Below are 17,264 nucleotides of genomic sequence, written 5' to 3'. Positions count from 1 at the left end.
CCACGCGGTTTTGAAACTGTGATTTCGGGGTCTGCTATGCTGCATTTGCTAATCAGTTTTGAGCTGTTTGTCCATAGTGATAGGTTGAGTAGAAGTTTTGTCAAACGAATAAAGATGAAACGGATTTTTGCATTATCAATTTTAGTGAATGTCTTCCAGAAAGGCGTAACGTATTTATGATTTTAAGAAATGGTTAGCGATTCAACAGATAACAAAAAGTCAGCAATTGTAAAATTTTTGGTAAAACGGGCTAGTCTATTATTGCTATTCTAAAGAAGAAGAGGCGGATATATTTGGGAAATGTCTTTTGTATGCAACGTAGCCCCCTTGTATGGATAGATTCTGATTAGATATCAGATGACGGAAGAAGGCAATGTTGTCCAAGAACACCTGACAGCGAACTTATGACCGAGATGTAAGTACGGCTGAAAAATCCCGAGTACCGCTTAACGTCATCGCTGCGGTATGGCTTCGAGGCGAGTGGAGAGGCTTCATCGGCGCCCTTTATGGCATCAATTGATCTGAAGGATCTAAGTTCTAAGCGATTGAATGACACGTTTACCACAAGAAGTATGATAAGGTTACGTTAAAAATCATAGATAAAGAGGAAATCGGAAACTTCCTATGTTGTACAGATGAGGTTAAAATGGATTACTTGAGTGCCTTTTGTGTCTACTGGATTAGCAAATAGGAAAAAAAAAATCTTTATATTGGAAATATAAGGGTTATATTGGATATTGGAAATATAAGGGTTATATTGGTTTATATTGGCATAAAGAACATAAAGATTTATATTGGACTATATTGGAAATCTTTGTGTGTTGAAGAGACTCATTCAGCTTTATAGAATTACTGTAATCAATTCTTTATATCAGTTAAATATTATAACCTAGACTTACGTCCTTGTTTCCTAATGAAACTTTAGATGGTACGAATTTCTCGAGATTTAATTTGCCTGAGTTCTATGTCTTGCTATTCGTCTGTGGGTAAAAGTTTGGCGTAATATACCAACGCAAAGAAAGTTGGATTTGGTTTGCTTTTGGCGTGAAAGTGCATTAGGTATTTTTGAACTTTCAAAAACTGTCAAAATATTGCGGTGAATGCATACAACGGGCTTTGGTTCGTGAAGACACAAGAAACGTTTATTCTCAGGTATGACCTCATTAACCTTACTTTTGATCTCTGCAATTGTCACTCAGAATTAGCTCAAACAGATGCGAAAATATGGAAAACAGTTGCATATAAAAGGATAATTTGTGGAAAACCTAGTCATTTGTTGGGTTATAAAAGGATAATTTGTGGAAAGCCTGGTCATTTTCTATCATTATTTAAAAAAGAATGAAAAAATAGATATGAAAAAGTTTTTTCAACTGAAAGTAAGGAGCGACATTAAAGCTTAAAACGAACATAAATTATTACTCATGTGAGGGGTTTATCTCCTCCTAAATACCTCGCTCTTTACGCTAAAGTATTTTTAGTAATTTTAACTATTTATTCTACGTCCTTTTGTGATTCAGGGGTCATTCTTAAAAAATTGGGACAAAATTTAAGTTCTAATATAAAGAGCGAGGTATTAACGAGGCTGCGAAACCCCTCATATGCGTAATAAAGATATAGGAATATAGAAGTTCTTTACGTATATTTTTTACCAATAAAAACGTTCGTAAGAAATTGAAAGTTCTAGTGGACTTTTTTTTAAGTAACCTAAAAATTGGAGGCAACTAGGACTCCTCCCCATCCCCTTTTTCTAAAATTCCTGCGATCAAAACTAAGAGAAAGCCATTTAGCAAAAAAAAAACTAATATGCAAATTTCGTTTTAATTATTCATGTGTGGAGAGCCAAAATCAAATATGCGTTAATTCAAAAATGCTCAAAAGTTTTTTATTGTTTTAAAAAGTAGGACTGTGACAAACAGGAAAACTTTTTGCGTAAAGAGCGGGGCGTTGAGGAGGGGACAACCTCTTTCATATACGGAATAATTTCTCTTCGTTTTAAGTTTTAATATCGCTCCTTACTTGCAGTTAAAAAAACACTTTTTTTATTTAATAGTATAATAAAACAGCCATATAACAAGAAGAAATCAATGTTATTCATTTATAAGTCATTATAATATTTAACTCATTATAAGACAGAAAAATACCTTTTAAAGGTGCTAAATAGGGATGATGTTATGATGACTCAAACTGTTGGGTATTCTATGAAACGCTCTCATATGGTTAAAATATGATCTTGCTGACGGACTGAAAGAAATAAGGGTATTATTGGAATTGCGAAGATGATGTCTGGATTGATCAGAGACAAAAGATGAAGTACATCGAAGAACCTGTGGAAGTTTTTCGTGGAGCCAAAGAACTGTTTGTGGAGCCAAAGTAACGCCAAAGAAGAATAAAATTAGGCACTTTTTTTAAATCTCAAGTTTTCGGAAAAAGTTTATTCTGCAATTTATGTTGAATTAATATTTCTTCATAAATTAACTGAAATTATTTGTATTCAATGTTTACATTTTTATCACGGCCCGAGCTGTCCTAGGCTGTTCTATGAATATTGTAGCCGTTTTTGGCTGTTTTTTCTTGATAATCATGTGGGAGTACGCTCTCAATTATTACATTATATTTATTTATGTATTTACTTATTTATGTCTATATTTTTTGTTTCTTTCTTTTTTATTACACTAAACTTAGACGATTTTATATGTATGGTTTTACCTAATTTACCCCACGTCAACTGTTTTCTTTCGGATGAATTGTTTTTATTTTTGTATGAGAATTGTTTTTGTCAAATAAATAAATATATCAAACAAATCATGAAGATCAAGTATATGTTTGTTTCGATGTGATTGAAGGAAGGGACTCTTTCCATTTTTTCGAGAATTCCTACGCTATTAAAATTATTTAGTATATTTTATGATAATTTTTATTTTTCCTTTTATAATTTTTATCATACGATGACAATTGCTTTCCAAATAAAGGCAGTGTGAGTTTTTACTTGTTTAACAAGCCTTTTTTTTTCAGATTGATATTGATGTCCGTAGTGATCAACAACATAATAAATGAAGTTAAACCAAAGGAAGTACATCACAATGCTAGCACAGTTACACAAAGGTATGACCGTTTCTTTATATAGAAGTAAGTGAGAAAATTCTCGAAAATCATCTGTTGACATGGTGGTTTTGGCCTCTCTTGTGCCTGGGGCAAAGTCTTGATTAGCGCCTCCCCCTCCCTTGTCTTCCACAAAATTTTTAGGTAAAATTAAAAAAAAATTATTTATTTACAAAATTTTTTCTATTTACTAATTAATTAATGATTATTTTTATTATTTTTAATTTATAATTTAATTATTTAATTATTATCAACTATTTTGATTAATTTTTTAATTTAATTTTAGTTATTATTGTTTTATTACAGTTACTTAATTATCATTATAGAATATACCTTATTTTAATAAAAAATAAGATTTCTAAAATTTCAAAATGATTATAACCATTAGATCAACTATTTGAAATTTTGCATCCCCTGGAATTTCTGCGCCAGGGGCAACTCTCTGTCACCCCCCCCCCTAAACAACCTTTGTCAGCTGGGGGAAGGAAAGGTGTGACTGAAGGAAGATGTCCATTCCTGGAACAGAAGAAACAGCAGTACATAATATCAATAAAAGCTATGTTATTATGTGGCTTGTGCAGGATCCGCGGTTGGTGAATAATTTCCGAAAGTGTTTAAAATCGTGATTGACTTTTTTTCTTTGAAAGTAGTTCGCTATGGAGTTAAAAATAAATTCTTTTATGGTAACAGAAATACTCAGCCTCCTTCCCTCTCCCCTAAGGAATCAAGCCAAGCTTAATTTTTCAGTTAAACAGGGACGTATTTTAAGTCCAAAGGCCTAATCGATTATGCACATGAACAAAAAAAATGGAAATGTCCAATGATTGTAAATTGCCGGTTTCGTTAATTTACCCATCATCTGGTGAAAAGGGAGCACCACCATTTAATGGTGCTCGCAAGTGTGACTGAGTTTAGTGAGCTTCCTTGGCCCATTTCTTTTGACTTCTAAAGGAATCATGTAGTACATAAATACAACTCTCGTCAAATTTTGTATTTATTGTTTTTTTAGGGATAGTGAGTGTTTTTTATATTAAATCTGAAAAGAATAGGAAAAGTGGAAATAATCAGATTTGGTATCCAAGTGTGAATACCTATGTTTTAGTTTATCTCCTCCTTTCTCTACCTTTCTTTGTAGAAAATATTCAGTTTTATCTGTCCTGTACTTTTATGGTGGATGGGAATTAACAACACCAATCCCAGTTTCGTAATATTTACGATAAAAGTCAACCGTTTTAGTTTTGGCTATTTCAAGAGGTTCATTAATTTTGAATTTTATGACTAATTCAGAGTTAGCAAAATAAAGTGGAAAACCAAGTACAATTCAAAATATTCCACGATAAGTCACATTTCTGAGTAAATTACGAATTTGAAAAATTCTGAAAAAAAGGAAGGATGAAGAAAATGGTGAAGAGCTACTTAAAATATCGTGACGATATGAACTGAGAAATTGTGTTATTGATCCAAGGGCTAATTTTATCTTGGATATGCGTTTCTAATATTAGAAAGGGATGCCTTTCTAATTTTTTCTTGGACTAGCTTTATTTAGAAGTTAGAATAGCTTTTGGTGAAAATTAGAGCATAAAAAATGAACATTCACAAAAAATATTTTTAGTATAAATTTCCTGACAATAGCTTCGTTTTTAGCAATATAATAACTCGGATAACAAAATAGTCTACCTTGATTCGGAATAAAATTTAAGTCGTTTGTAAACAAAACGAAAATCGATGATGGAGAAGGAAGAAAAGTAATGAGACACCCCCCCCCCCTTAAACACTATTGCAAGTGAGAGTCGTTCAAAATAATGGAGGATGTATTGTCAGAGACGATCTCAAAAAGACATGTTGTGCCCCACCACACCAGTTCGGGTTCAGACGAGGAACAGGATGTGCTGATGCACTTACAGTCATGGCAAACGCTCTAATTGATGCATAATCTGCGGGGGAATGTCTTGCTCTCGCTATTCATTACGTCAAACGTGCCTTTGACTCGTTAATACACCCCGCAATGCTTCTGAAAGCTGCCAAGCGAGGGCTAAGCCCTGCAGTTATTCTTACACTTCGGACATGTATTCTCAGCTGCCTATTCGACTAAAATTGCCGCCTGATAAGAAGGTGCCTCCAGTTGCTCGAACAAAGCTCATTCCGATTTTAAAGGGTGCACGCCAAGGAGCAGTTTCTTCACCTGGTCTATTTAATAACTACGTCATTGACGCTCAGGATCTATGTCCCTCCTCATTAATTCTATCGTCAAGAAATCTGTCACTAATTTGCTATGCTGACGATGTTCTGAATCTTAGTCGCACCCTGCAACGAGTCAGTGATGTTTTCTCTATTCTCGAAGCAAAATACCTTAAGATTGGTCTACATTTCAACTCTTCTAGGTCAGAAAAAGTCCTTTTAATTGGAAGAGCGATCTAATAAATTCAGTCAAACTTGAGAATTCTTTGGTTCAACCTGTCGATCACCTTGTCTATCTTGGTCTCCCTATAGGTTCATCCATACGCCACACCCGGTACCTCCTTATTGAACATCTAACCTGCCGCATTTCCGAACTTTATGCGGCAATAATTTTTTGCAAGTTCGGATTCAATCGGTTTTTCAATGCAATAGCTCTCCCTCACATTCTGTATATTTCACCCTTTTGGAAACTGTTAACTATTACTGATCAAACTAAAATACGCTCAGTCTTCTTCCATTTTGCAAAATATTTATTCCACCTTCCACCCTGGCAAAGCAACTCAAAAATTGTCCGTCAGTTTAAAATTGCTGACCCGACATTGCAAAATGGAATAGCTAAACACAATAAAAAAGTGAATATGACCGCCCAGCAATGGTACTCTGTTCTATTTCAATAGTCTCGGCCTCTGTTTTATGTTATTGTTGTTTTTCGTTTTCTTTTTTTCTCTATCTCTTTTGCTCCGTCTTGTACAAAACCTTGTATTTTTGTATGTCTTCGCGCTCAGCGTGTATTTCTTCTTTTTTTTCTTTTATTTTTTTCTTTCGTTTGTTGCTCCGTCTTTCGCTTTTTTGTATGACGGGTTTTCCAATAAATAATAATAATAAAATTGGCTGAATTTCCCTCTTAACCTCCAACGGTGAAAGCGACACCACATCTCAATTAAAACGCAAATTGCCCCTTGGTATAATTTGAAATAATCCATGGCCGAAAATACAAAGGCCTGTGAAAACGATAGAAGCACAGGGAAAACAACTTAAATTCCGAGCGAATGATTGGTACCCCGTTTTATTTCATTAGTATTTAAGTGATTTGTGTTTTACTGCATGTATTTATTGCGGAGAAATTAAGTTTTTTTTTATTATTTTTTGTTTTTTTATTTATGTATGAATATGTTGATATTGTATGTGTGAATTTACTTTTGCTTCGTTTGATTTTGTTCATATTTTGTCCTTGTGTTTGCTTCATTTTGATTTTATTCTTATTCTGTCCCTGATTTATTTATATTCGGCGTTCTGATTTGATTTTTATTGGTTTTGCAGATATTTGCCTCGTACTATTGTTCTTCTTTGTTTTTTTAAATATATATATCTATATTAATCACTAATTTAGGAAAACAGACTTCCTTTTCTCCTTCTGTCTCTTTATTGGTTTTGCAGATATTTGCCTCGTACTATTGTTCTTCTTTGTTTTTTTAAATATATATATCTATATTAATCACTAATTTAGAAAAACAGACTTCCTTTTCTCCTTCTGTCCTTCTTATTCTGTCCCTGATTTATTTATATTCGACGTTCTGATTTGATTTTTATTGGTTTGCAGATATTTGCCTCGTACTGTTGTTCTTCTTTGTTTTTTTAAATATATATATCTATATTAATCACTAATTTAGGAAAACAGACTTCCTTTTCTCCTCTGTCTTTTTTTTTTTTTTTTTTTTTTTTTTTTTTTTTTTTTTTTTGTGTTTGTGCTGTAGTGATATATACATATATATATATATATATATATATATATATATATATATATATATATATATATATATATATATATATATATATATTGCTCCGCCCTTTTCAAGTTTCTGTAGATGGGTTCTCAATAAATAAATAAATTGTACATCTGTTTGAATATGAGAAGCCCCCTCTAAGAGTTGAACCCAAAAGTAAATGGTCTAAGCCACCTAGTACGTCTTATAAAGCGAACAACTGAGCTGATCAAGAGAAGAATTGAATCCACCAGTGTTCAAGATACGATAGAGTGATGCCCTTGGTATGCTCTGTGACACTTGTGGGAGAGCTGTAGGAACGGTTACTTGTAATGAAGCTTTGTCTCTGGCAAAATGAAGCAAGCACTAGCAGTTCTAGCCAATATTGACTGAAAGGTAAACAATCTGTAATTGAATGTAAACAATCTGAGGATCAAATTTGAGTCTATACCTCACGTACTACACCGCATTCTTCCAGGTAAATTCTTCTCGAGGACACGCATAGAGTGTGGGTACCATTCTTTGACTCGAGGAAGTTATCATGAAGGAGATGATTGATAGAATTGTTTTGTAAAAAGGTCGTGGACAACTTCGTGTTCCACCTAAGAAATTTTTGGAGCCAAATTTGGATCTTCTCCAACATCTTATCGAGAATAAACAAGGAGAGCCCTTCCAAAATTTTAATATGTTTCGAACTCGATGAACAATTTACAATCAGAATTTATTGAAATTTTTAACCAAAGATAATAAATATAATGAAAATAAACTTGATTTCAAAACGGAGTAAAAAGTAAAAAAATATTTTTTTCTTGGGATTCTATGAACAAAAGTGGGCACGAGGTAGGTAAAAAAAGGAGGTAAAGGATACGGCATTAGACTTTACAGTCCGTACCGGCGGTGCTGATCTCCGTTTCTTGGCCCTTCAGCCAGGAAGTGCAATGGGGGGTTGGGGGCCAGCCATCCTCTGCTTTCACACACCCTTCCTGTTTACCTTCCCCAGATTTCTCCAGGTACCCATTTAGAGCTGGGTCGACTCTGGCTAAGCTTACAGAGTCACGCCACTGACGCCCGTCCCTAACTGAAGAATTGGGTACACTGGGATTCAAACGGACTGGGCTTTACATGCTACGGATAAAAAATTGATCTTAGTTATAAAGGTATAAACAAAAAAAATCAGTGAGTTGAGAAAACATGAGTTTAAAAAAAAAGAAACCAAGTTTGCGCCCCTCGGTTTCACTTATATCCATAGATTCTCGAGAAAACAGATTGTTTTCTACTTTTTAGTCCATTTTGAAAACAAGTTACAAAAATTATGTTTATTATTTCGGTTTTTTTGTCTTCTCTAAGATTAGAGAAGTCTTTAGTCTTCTCTAAGACAAAAATTTGTCTTTACTCTTACAAAATTTAAAAGCAATTGTTGCAACGTAACGTTTTTGGTTCGTTATCGGGCTGTTATTTCATGTAAGTCTAGCAGCAAAATATGTTTAGCTTAGTCATACGTTTTGAAACTCCTCCTATTCGTACTCATGGCTTTCAACCTTCAGGGGTATCTAATTTCAGTCAGCAGCTGATTTTTGAGAAATATTAAGGGGACTGGGAAGACTACAAGGGGGCAGAATTCTGATATTGTAGTATTACCAGGTCTTCGGAAGTTTATTTACGGATAAAATTTGGAAATAATTGAACTTTTGAAAACGGTCGAAAAATAGCTCACAAATTTATAGGACACACGATGTGATATATAAGATAGTGAGTTGAGAAAAACGAGTTAATAAGAAACCAAATCTTTTGGAGGTCGAGGCGTATTTTCTTCTATTGTGTTCATCGTGCATTCTACTAAATCTGTGAAATATGAGCCAACTGGTTGTTTCATATTTAAAGAATAGATAGGGCTAAGACTAATTTTAACTTAAGTAGAAAATTTAGTTCCACTCTTATAACTTTGGATAACTTAACTTTTATTTCTAGCCCTACTTGTTAATTACTTCCTATTAATATGCCTTTTCACCATCGCTGTAGTTACCTTCTATAATTAAGTATTACGTTGAAGAGAAATTCTGAACATTAAGCATATTTTACTTTTTGGAATTTAAATTATGTATCAGTAATTTGTTTTTCTTCCTTTTTTGCTAAACATTCTTTTCGTGATATATTTCTCTTGGTAAAGCAGAATTGTATCGAATTTTTTCTCCCGTTGCTAACAATATGTAGCTGAAGGAACGCACCTAAACTGAAAAGGAGGGCTTGTTCCGCCCCTTCCTTCCAAATTTCTTAGTTTTCTTGATTTTTTAAAAACTCCCTACTGGGTTTCATATTGAAAGAATAGATAGGGTTAAGACTAATTTCTATTTCAGAAGAAAATTTAGTTCCACTCTTTTAGCTTTGGATAACTTATTTTTTATTTTTTAGCCCTACTTGTTAATCACTTCCTATTAATATGCCTTTTCACCATCGTTGTATTTACCTTCTATAATAAAGTATTACGCTGAAGAGAAATTCTGAATATTAAGTATATTTTACTTTTTTGGAATTTAAATTATGTATCAGTAATTTGTTTTTCTTCCTTTTTTGCTAAACATTCTTTTCGTGATATATTTCTCTTGGTAAAGCAGAATTGCATGCAATTTTTTCTTCATTGCTAAAAATACGTAGCTGAAGGAACGCACCTAAACTGTAAAGGGGACCTTGTTCCGTCCCTTCCTTCCAAATTTCTTGGTTTTTTAAAGCTCCCTACTGTTTTGCTCTTTTAATTTATTCCCCCCCCCCCCGAGAATGAATTTCTGGGTATGTCTCTTGCCGAAGGTATGGACTCTATGCTTTCTGTTTCTTTTTCTTCTTTTTTGTCTTTATAATTATGCCTTTAACCTTAGAAAATGCGTATTTTATGCTTACATCAAAACTCTTTTATACATACAATTGTTTTTCTATAGTTTAGGTACTTTTAAACCACTGGAAAAGATTTTCCGTAGTTGCTGGTCTGACGCTGTCTCAATTGGCTATGTGGATCAGTTATCAATTGCTAGATTTGATTCCCTATTATCAACTGCTGGTCCTATTTGGTATACCACAGAAGTGTTCAAAGTAAGTGCTCTAGTGAATACTTATTTCATTTATAACATTCCTTTCCAACGCCAAATGAATTCCTTTCTGTCTGACGACTTAGTTTTAAAGTGAGGTTATTGAAGAATCGTTGAAGTCAATTTAATGCCCTTTAGGTTTCCTGATCCTATCAAAACACGTTTTATTTTTGTGATTAAAAAAAAAAATTAACTGAAAGTAAAGAGCGACATTGAAACTTAAAACGAATAAAAATTATTCCATATATGAAAGGGACTGCCCCGTCCTCAATGCCTCGCTCTTTACGCTAAATTTTGACTCTTTGTCACAACTCTACTTTTTAAAACAATGGAAACTTCAGCGTAAAGAGCGAAGTGTTGAGAAGGGGACAGCACCTTTCATATACTGAATAATTTCTGTTCGTTTTAAGTTTTAATGTCGCTCCTTACTTACAGTAAAAACAACTTCTTTTTCTTATTAATTTCTGAACGTTTTTCAGCTAATGCAGGTTTGAATCTGGCTCACTGTACATGAGAAAAAAATGTATATTAATTTTGGCATATTTAATCCGTTTATGAAGGGTTGCCCCTTCCTCAATAGCTTGCTCTTTACGCTAAAGTTGTTAGCACTTTTGAAGAAGCTTTCTATTCTAATTAAATGGCCCCTGTGTTTCAGTTTTAATAAACAGTCAAACTATAGCGTAAAGAGTAAGGTATTGAGGATGGGGCAACCCTTCATATATGGAATAGTTTTTGTTCGTTTTTTAAATAATGCCGGTAAATCTGGCTCAGCCCCTCTCCCTAGAAAATTTCATTCAACGTAAAGTGCACCCCCCCCCCCATTAAAGTCCCTCCTGACAGTTCCAGCCTCGCTGAGAATCCTACTCCCTGTAAAATTGCCTGCAGACGATTCAGTCTGATAAATTCTCCTTAGCATTCTGTCATTTGAATAAGACTTTAATCTCTAATCGGTTTATCGATCACTCCAGAAATGTCCCCTTCCGTGGAAATTATTTCCCAGAAACCAAAGCACGTGAAAGAAAGCCTTTGGATAATTCCCCCGGAAAATCTTGACATGAAAAGTTTGGCAAAGAGAATGTAAGACAATTGAAAAGAGCTTCGTATAGTAATTCTGTCAAATCCCCCAGTGTAACATTTCCCGTGGAATATTCACCCCCCAAAAATTTCCCTCCCCAAGGAAGGTTCTACCCATAGAAATCCACCCTAAGCACAACCCCCCTCAAAAAAAATTAGTATATTTCCCAATAAAAAATAATATTTACGTAAACAATGGGTGAATTTCATAACTTACAGGCCTCTCCCACAGACTGTGGGGGGTCATTTAACACCTAAAGACGTAATCATTTGATCTTTCAACTATACTGAGCGAAAGTGCTGTCTCAAAATTTTGATCAGGTAATTTTGGGGGAAAATGGGCGTGGGAGGGGGTCCAGTTGCCCTCCAATCTTTTCGCTTACTTAAAAAGGGCACTGAAACTTTTAATATCCGTTTGAATGAGCCCTCTTCTAGTATTCTAGGACCACTGAGTCGGTATGATCACCCCTGGAAAAAAAACAAAAAAAACAAACAAAAAACAAATAAACACGCCTTCTTGATCTTTCTTCTTGCAAAAAATACAAAATCCCACGTTTTTGCAGATACGAGCTTGAAACATCTATATTGGGGTTCTTTAATACGCTGAATTTGATGGTGTGATTTTCATTTAAGATTCTAAGACTCTTAAATGGTGTTTCTCCCTTTTTTCGAAAATAAGGCAAATTTTCTCAGATTCGTAGCCTTTGATGGGTAAGGCTAAATTTAATGAAAACTTGTATATTTGAAATCAGCATAAAAATCCAATTTTTTTATATATCTTTTGGTAACAAAATCATGTTGTTTAGAGTTTCGGTTACTATTGAGCGGGATCGCTCCTTCCTTACAGTTCGTTACCACGAACTGTCTAATAAAAACTATATGTCCTGCCCATAGCCCATATTTAAGAGACGGGTGGGAGGGGCTTTTGTTTGGTAATAATAAGGTTTAGTTATGCAGGCTTGTTCTGATAAGAACACTTTGTTTTTGCAAAATTGGGAAAGTTCCTAAACGTAGTTTGTCTTCTCTTTTTATGGCACATGGTATTAACCAAGGGACATATAACAATCGCAAATTCTGTCGGTCTGTCTGTCGGTCCCGGTTTTGCTACTTTAGGCACTTCCAGGTAAGCTAGGACGATGAAATTTGGCAGACGTATCAGAGACCGGACCAGATTAAATTAGAAATAGTCTTTTTCCCGATTTGACCATCTCTGGCGTTAATTCTGAAAAACTAGAAAAAATTAGGTATTTTTAACTTACGAACGGGTGATCGGATCTCAATGAAATTTGATATTTAGAAGGATATCGTGTCTCAGAGCTCTTATTTTAAATCGCGACCGGATATGGTGACATTGGGGGGAGTTGGGAGGGGGAAACCTAAAATCTTGGAAAACACTTAGAGTGGAGGGATCGGGATGAAACTTGGTGGGAAAATAAGCACAAGTCCTAGATACATGATTGACATACCCGGAACGGATCTGCTCTCTTTGGGGTAGTTGGGGGGGGGGGTTAATTCTGAAAAATTAGAAAGAAGGAGGCACTTTTAACTTACGAACGGGTGATCGGATTTCAATAAAATTTGATATTTAGAAGGATATTGTGTCTCAAAGCTCTTATTTTAAATCCCGACCGGATCTGGTGACATTGGGGGGAGTTTGGGGTGGGGGAACCTAAAATCATAAAATCATTGGAGGTATCGGGATGAAACTTGGTGGGAAAAATAAGCAGAAGTCTTAGATACGTGATTCACATAATTGGAACGGATCCGCTCTATTGGGGAGGGGGTTAATTCTGAAAAAAATGACGTATTTTTAACTTACGAAGGAGTGATCAGATCTTCATGAAACTTCATATTTAGAAGGACCTCGTAACTAAGATCTCTTATTTTAAATCTCAGCCGGATCCAGCGTCATTGGGGGGGGGGGGCAGTTTGGGGGACCAGAAATCTTAGGAAATACTTAAAGCGGAGAGATCAGGATGGAACTGGATGGGAAGAATAAAAACCTGTGTAAGATACGTGACTGATATAACCGTACCGGATCTGCTCTCTTTGGTGGAGTTGGGGGGGGGTTAATTTTGAAAATTGAGGTATTTGTAACTTACGAAAGGGTGACCAGATCTTAATGAAATTTGATATTTAGAAGGATCTTGTGCTTTAAAGTTCTAATTTTAAATTCCGACCAGATCCTGTGACATTGGGGGGAGCTGGAGGGGGAAACCGGAATTCTTGGAAAACGTAAAAATTGGGGTATTTTTATCTTACGAATAGGCGATTGAATCTTAATGAAATTTGATATTTAGAAGGAACTCATGTCTCAGAGCTGTTATTTCAAATCCCGACCAGATCTATTGAGATTGGGGGGAGTTGGAGAGGGAAATCTTGGAAAACACTTTGAGTGGAGGAATCGGTATGAAGCTTGGGGGATAGAATAAGCAAATGTCCTTGATACGTGATTGACGTAACCGGACTGGATCCACTCTGTTTGAGGGAGTTAGGGGGTGGGATTCAGTGCTTTGGCGAGTTTGGTGCTTCTGGACGTGCTAGGACGATGAAAATTGGTAGGTGTTTCAGGGAGCTGCACAAATTGACTTGATAAAGTCGTTCCCCTGATTCGACCACCTGGGGGGCTAAAGGGAGAGGAAAAAATTAGAAAAATTGAGGTATTTATAACTTACGAGTGGGTGCTCGCATCTTAATGGATTTTGATATTTGGAAGGACATCGTGACTCAGAGCTCTTATTTTAAATCCTGACCGGCATTAAGCCTCTGATTTTTGTGCTCGGATCTTAATGGATTTTGATATTTAGAAGGACATCATGACTCAAAGCTCTTATTTTAAATCCTGACCGGCATTAAGCCTCCAATTTTCCTTTTAAATCAATCTATTGATTCTTAGAATTTTGTTAGAGCTTATACCATATGAGCTCTTGGCTCTTAGCTCTTCTTGCCTCGTCACAAGTGCCATATGAGCTCTTAGCTCTTGTTTTTTTCAGTTTTTGTCATGTATTTTTTCTTTTTTCTTTTTGTTCATGTCTAGCAGGATATCAAGTTTCGTGTATATGATAAAGTTATCTATCCACTTGATGATCATATCATAACTCTAAGAGAACTCTAATAAACCAAAAATGAGCAAAAATAGAATCAAATAATCTATTAAGCATAACAATTCCACAAATCAGCTTCAATAAATAAATGAAACCCAAAACGAACAGAAATTACAATAAATAACCGGGTCGAACTCAAAACGAGCAGAAAATAATATGAGTAGGGCTAAAAACCCCATATGCTTTCTAAAAGCCGGAACCTAATTAGCACTTTACTGAAAAGAAATTCTTTTTAATGTTTTCACTTTTATAACTTTAGTCGATAAAAAATTAATTAAGAATTTAAGGAATAAATATCAGCATATGTATGTTATACTGACAATGCACATTCATTTGTATTTTTTCAGTAAAGTAAACATCCCACTCATGATACCCCTGAAGTTTTTATTTGATACAATAAGCCGTTTCTAAAATATTGCTGATAAGCCCGTATCAGCAATCTGTATACACTTAGTATGTTTTAATTAGAGCCTGCGTCAACACCGCTGCCTCTAATGAACTCCCGGTTCCTATGAGGTCTCTGCAAATGACTCTTTCCAAACAGTGGCGTGATTTCATCAAAATCCTGGGAGGGGGGCAAAGTTGGAGCCAATTTTCCCAAATTAAGTGAAAATGACAGTTGAAAACTGAAAAATTAGCCTGATATTATCATAAAAGCAAAGATATACTAAAAAAAAAACTGACCTGTTTCTCTGGATACTTGCAGGCTTATCTTAATTCTGACAAGATTTTTTTGCAGAAACTAAATTTCAGCTGGGGGGGGGCAAACTTAGTTCTGGAGGGGGCAGTTGCCCACCCTCATGCCCCATACCAAATTACACCCCTGTTCTCAAAATGGAACCCAACCCAGTTTTTCTTCCGATATTTCAACTACGAAATATTATCTTGAGAATTATACATTCTGGCATGTTAAAAGTAATCTGAAGTTATCTAAATCAAGGTTTCAAACCTTTACTAATTTTTGTTTCACTTTGTGTCTGAGGGTCACAGAACGTGGGAACTCATTCTCTTTGGACTGATCAACTCCTTAGCATGGACAAAGCGTTAAAATCAAAAACCAAATATAGATGGCATCACATTAGAATTGTTGGCAGAATTGTATTATTTCAGAGATCCAAATGAAGGACTATGAATTAACAATTCTTAAACTTCTAATTCAAGTAATGCTTTGGCTGGTCGAAGAACCACGTCTACCGACTGCGTGGCGCATTGATGATCTCCATCTTTGACTCCATGAACAGAAATTTTTCGCCGGATAATACCCAATAGAGTAGATTTAAAACTCCATTTTGTGTTTATCAATGAATGCCTGCCCCTGTCAGATATGAATTTGTTTCATTCATTCTAAAGTTACCCACCTTAAACTTCCTTAGAATTGTACCTTATTTTTTGCAGTTTTTTAGGTAGTGTCCACGCTGTTCGAACTTCATGCAATCATTGTTTTAGAACTTATACACCCATAATTATTGTTTATATGTTTGTTTTTTATTTCAGGCTTGTGTGAATGAGACTCACTGCCTGGATAGCCAAAGAGCGCTTGAGGTTGCGTTTTCAGCCATATCCCTCTCATCCGTCCCCTGCTGCATAGCCTTAGCCAGTAAAGTGGTTCCAGATATACTGAGTAGCAGAGCTGAAGCATGGTTAGTTCTTTATCTCTTATTCTTCTTTTTTCCTTCCAAAATTTGTTAATTTAGAATAGGTAAACGGGTATATGAACCCCCAGCAGCTTAAACATCTTGCAGAAAAGACGAAGTACAAAACAAATTAGATTTTTGTAAGCCATACGTAAGCCTGAAATGACCTTATCTTTTTAGATCTAAATTTAATGTTTTTGAATAACCCTTAAGTATTTTAAAATATTGTTAAGTAATGATTTGCTACAATCAAACATCACAAATGAATATAATATGCGGAAGAAATTCTGTTTCTGGACCTGGCATGGGCCCAAAATCCATCACCCTTCGTATGTGCGTGTGGGCATCATATTCCCTGAAATTAAGCTGCTCTGTTTCAATTCTATTTTTGTGTTGGTCTATTCAGTGTCTATTTCCTCAACATGGCCCTTGCTATCTAAATCTAGGATTCATTTTACAGTGTATCCTCGAATAAGGAGCAATTAAGACTCGATCTAGCAATCAAAACACAAAATCTTGAGAAGAAAGATGTCTCTGGTGGTTCTTGCTATCTAAATCTAGTAAGACTATACCTTTAAATCAATCAAATGGCCAAGTAAATTAAGTTTAATTTTCTGAGTTATGCCCATATTCAAATAAAACTCCAAAATATATAATAATTACATAACTTGCGAAATTTCTAATGCTAAAAATAAAAGTTTATTTTTATACATTTTCGAACTAATCTAATTCTTTTCGGGGGAGGGGGGGGGGTAGAGCATAGCTAAAAAAATGTGTTTGTGGTTAAAAAAAATTACAATTCTCCTAAGAGTCTTTTCGACTTAACATACCCCATTCTTTCCTCCCTATGTCCCGTTATGTATGTTCACGAGAAATTACTCAAACCGATTTGGATGCTCTGTACGATGTATTTAGTATAATACGTCATGAAACTATTTATGGAGCATCAATTTTTAATGTACTTTTTTTTCTTCTGTTTTTCTTAGCTCTAATGGTAATCATTTGTCTTTATCTATAGAGCTTCTATAGATTTAGACAAATCAATCTCCGCTAGCTAATAAAAGCCGGTAAATCTGACACTAATATTCAGGTTATCCCTAGCATGCTATTCTGAAAATTTATTGAGAACTGAGTGGGTCTTCAAATCCCTCTTAGGAGAGTTTTTGTATCACATCCCCTTTTAGCTATCATGGCTGTGTCTATTTTTTTTTTAATATTTATTTTCGGGTCACTTCTGGAGCAGCTTGCTGGTCTGACTGGTGAGAATGCTGTTTCTCTAATAATGTATTTTACATCTTTGAGTTTGAATGTGTCTTCAGATCCCGATGATAGAAG

The 17,264-nt window shown here is 35.0% G+C and overlaps 1 protein-coding gene across 1 annotated transcript in view; it reads left to right on the top strand.

Moving 5' to 3' along the window:
* LOC136032247 (mediator of RNA polymerase II transcription subunit 24-like) overlaps nucleotides 1–17,264 on the top strand; it is a gene marked incomplete in the record, with an annotated part of 80,037 nt that overhangs the window by 62,338 nt on the left and 435 nt on the right. The window contains 3 exon segments of the mRNA XM_065712478.1: nucleotides 3,013–3,102; nucleotides 9,971–10,121; nucleotides 15,790–15,935. Of these exon segments, the coding sequence (XP_065568550.1) occupies nucleotides 3,013–3,102; nucleotides 9,971–10,121; nucleotides 15,790–15,935 (387 nt within the window).

The sequence above is a fragment of the Artemia franciscana genome, chromosome 10, assembly GCF_032884065.1.
Source record: "Artemia franciscana chromosome 10, ASM3288406v1, whole genome shotgun sequence".
Lineage (NCBI taxonomy): Eukaryota > Metazoa > Arthropoda > Branchiopoda > Anostraca > Artemiidae > Artemia > Artemia franciscana.
This window is presented reverse-complemented; position numbering and strand designations above follow the sequence as displayed.